General features: G+C 48.9%; 1 protein-coding gene across 1 annotated transcript; it reads left to right on the top strand.

Moving 5' to 3' along the window:
- Positions 1-1,064: 1,064 nt before the first annotated feature.
- On the top strand, positions 1,065-2,356 carry LOC112817961 (succinate--CoA ligase [ADP/GDP-forming] subunit alpha, mitochondrial). The gene has a single exon (XM_025865253.2). The coding sequence runs from the start codon at positions 1,093-1,095 to the stop codon at positions 2,131-2,133; it is 1,041 nt and encodes a 346-aa protein (XP_025721038.1). The 5' UTR covers positions 1,065-1,092; the 3' UTR covers positions 2,134-2,356.
- Positions 2,357-2,395: the final 39 nt, after the last annotated feature.

The following is a 2,395-nucleotide window of genomic DNA, read 5'->3' as shown; positions in this document are numbered from 1 at the left end:
TCATACTGGGCCTATATGGAAGCCATTGATAGTATTTAAATAAATGATTGCAAGGACACAATACATTAGATGAATGAGGCATTTGTGAGTCGTCAAGTCCAACCCTGCGCTGACAATATCTGGGTCATGGAAGAAATACTGGGCAATCTCCGTTGGGTAATCCTACTCATACATCAGACAGCTCAGTGTAAACTGTAATTACTACTTAAGTAAATTAGGATCATAATTCCACCGATGAGACCGATGAGGAATCTCAGGAACATGGCTGGAGGCAGGGAGATGGATTACTTTGTCTCCTGTTTACCCTTTGACTCTGGGACTCTGAGGTTCCTGAGATTGCTGAGGGAGCAATCACATTTGATCTATAACTTCAGTCCTCCGGGATCCCCAGGGAAGAGTCACTCTCATTCACTTAGTGCTACTCAAAGGCTGTATCATTGCTTGTTTAACCAAAAGATCCGTATTCCAAGAAATTAAGTGTCAGTAAGGTAGCTTATGGTCCATCTCGTCACTTCCTTACCTTGACCGGACAGTAGCCATGAACTCACTTTGTTACCATCGGTAATTCTTCTAGGTCCTCACACCGGGGGCCGGTGATGAGTATTAGCTTCTCCACATGCCAGCCGAGCTAAATGAAAGTGCAGATTGGTTTAGGGACACGAAAAGTTCTGCACTGCTCTTCGCACCTCTCCACGATTTCCTCATTCCTCTTGCCACCCCATCCCCTGGGTATGAGGACCCTCTTTGCGGCTCGCTCCGCCTCCCGCAAGCCTCTACTTAAACTACAAACTGGTCGAGGCCACCAAACTACATTTCCCATAATGCTTAAGGGCCGACCGGCCTCGCGTGGGGTTTACTGTAAGCTGCCGTTGTAATGAATGTTAGATTAAAGCCCCATTTCCGGGGAACGGCCGAGTTATCGTCCACTTCTGCGTTCAGATACCTTTTCCCCCCTCCACCTGCGATCCCCAATGTTGGGCGAAGAGGTCTCTGCGGCGGGAAATTCGTTCAGGCGACTGCTACGGCCACCCACTTCCTCTTCGAGCTTCGGCCCTTGCCAGGTCCTCGGGGGCTTGGGAGTGTCATTGGTGGATGACCGCAGCTCTTGCTGCTGCCGCTGTCACCGCGATCATGGCCTCTGGCAGCAGCGGCGTGTCAGCCGCCCGTCTCCTATCGCGCTCCTTCCTCCTGCAACAGAATGGAATTCGGCATTGTTCCTATATAGCGTCCCGGAAACATCTCTATGTTGATAAAAATACGAAGGTTATTTGCCAGGGTTTCACTGGTAAGCAGGGCACCTTTCATAGCCAGCAGGCTTTGGATTATGGCACCCAACTGGTTGGAGGAACCACTCCAGGGAAAGGAGGCCAGACACATCTGGGCTTACCAGTCTTTAATACTGTGAAGGAGGCCAAAGAAGAGACAGGAGCGACAGCTTCTGTCATTTATGTTCCTCCTCCTTTCGCTGCTGCTGCCATCAATGAAGCTGTTGAGGCGGAAGTGCCCTTGGTCGTGTGCATTACTGAAGGTATCCCACAGCAGGACATGGTACGGGTCAAGCATAAACTGCTGCGCCAGGAAAAGACGAGGCTGATCGGGCCTAACTGCCCTGGAATCATCAATCCTGGAGAATGCAAAATTGGCATCATGCCTGGCCATATTCACAAGAAAGGAAGAATTGGTATTGTGTCCAGATCTGGCACCCTGACTTATGAAGCGGTTCACCAAACGACACAAGTTGGATTGGGGCAGTCTTTGTGCGTTGGCATTGGAGGTGATCCTTTTAATGGCACAGATTTTATTGACTGCCTTGAGATCTTTCTGAATGATCCAGCCACAGAAGGCATCATATTGATTGGTGAAATTGGTGGTAATGCAGAAGAAAATGCTGCAGAATTTTTGAAGCAACATAATTCAGGTCCCAAGGCCAAGCCTGTGGTGTCCTTCATCGCTGGTTTAACTGCTCCTCCTGGCAGGAGAATGGGTCACGCAGGGGCGATTATTGCTGGAGGAAAAGGTGGAGCCAAAGAGAAGATCTCAGCCCTGCAGAGTGCGGGGGTTGTGGTCAGCATGTCTCCTGCGCAACTGGGAACCACCATCTACAAGGAGTTCGAAAAGAGGAAGATGCTATGAAAGAGAAAACAAGAAGTTCCCTAAACCCGTGGCATGATTACGGAAATGTGCAGCAGCAGCGATTTGCTTCTGTTGTCCCTCACTGTCAGCCTATGTACCTGTCGCTGCTTTGTCAGTAGCACGAAGCCAAAACAAGGTTCAGAATGTCGAATATCGGGATGTCTCCACCTCATTGTATAACACACAGCCAGTAAACCTACCATTTGATTTGAAAAAAAAAAAAAAAAAAAAAGATGGCTTCCAGAGAATGAAAGGAAAGGGA

This window comes from Callorhinus ursinus, unplaced genomic scaffold (genome assembly GCF_003265705.2).
Source record: "Callorhinus ursinus isolate GAN/ISIS: 27379988/994484 unplaced genomic scaffold, GSC_fseal_2.0 scaffold6758, whole genome shotgun sequence".
NCBI classification, from domain to species: domain Eukaryota; kingdom Metazoa; phylum Chordata; class Mammalia; order Carnivora; family Otariidae; genus Callorhinus; species Callorhinus ursinus.
This window is presented reverse-complemented; position numbering and strand designations above follow the sequence as displayed.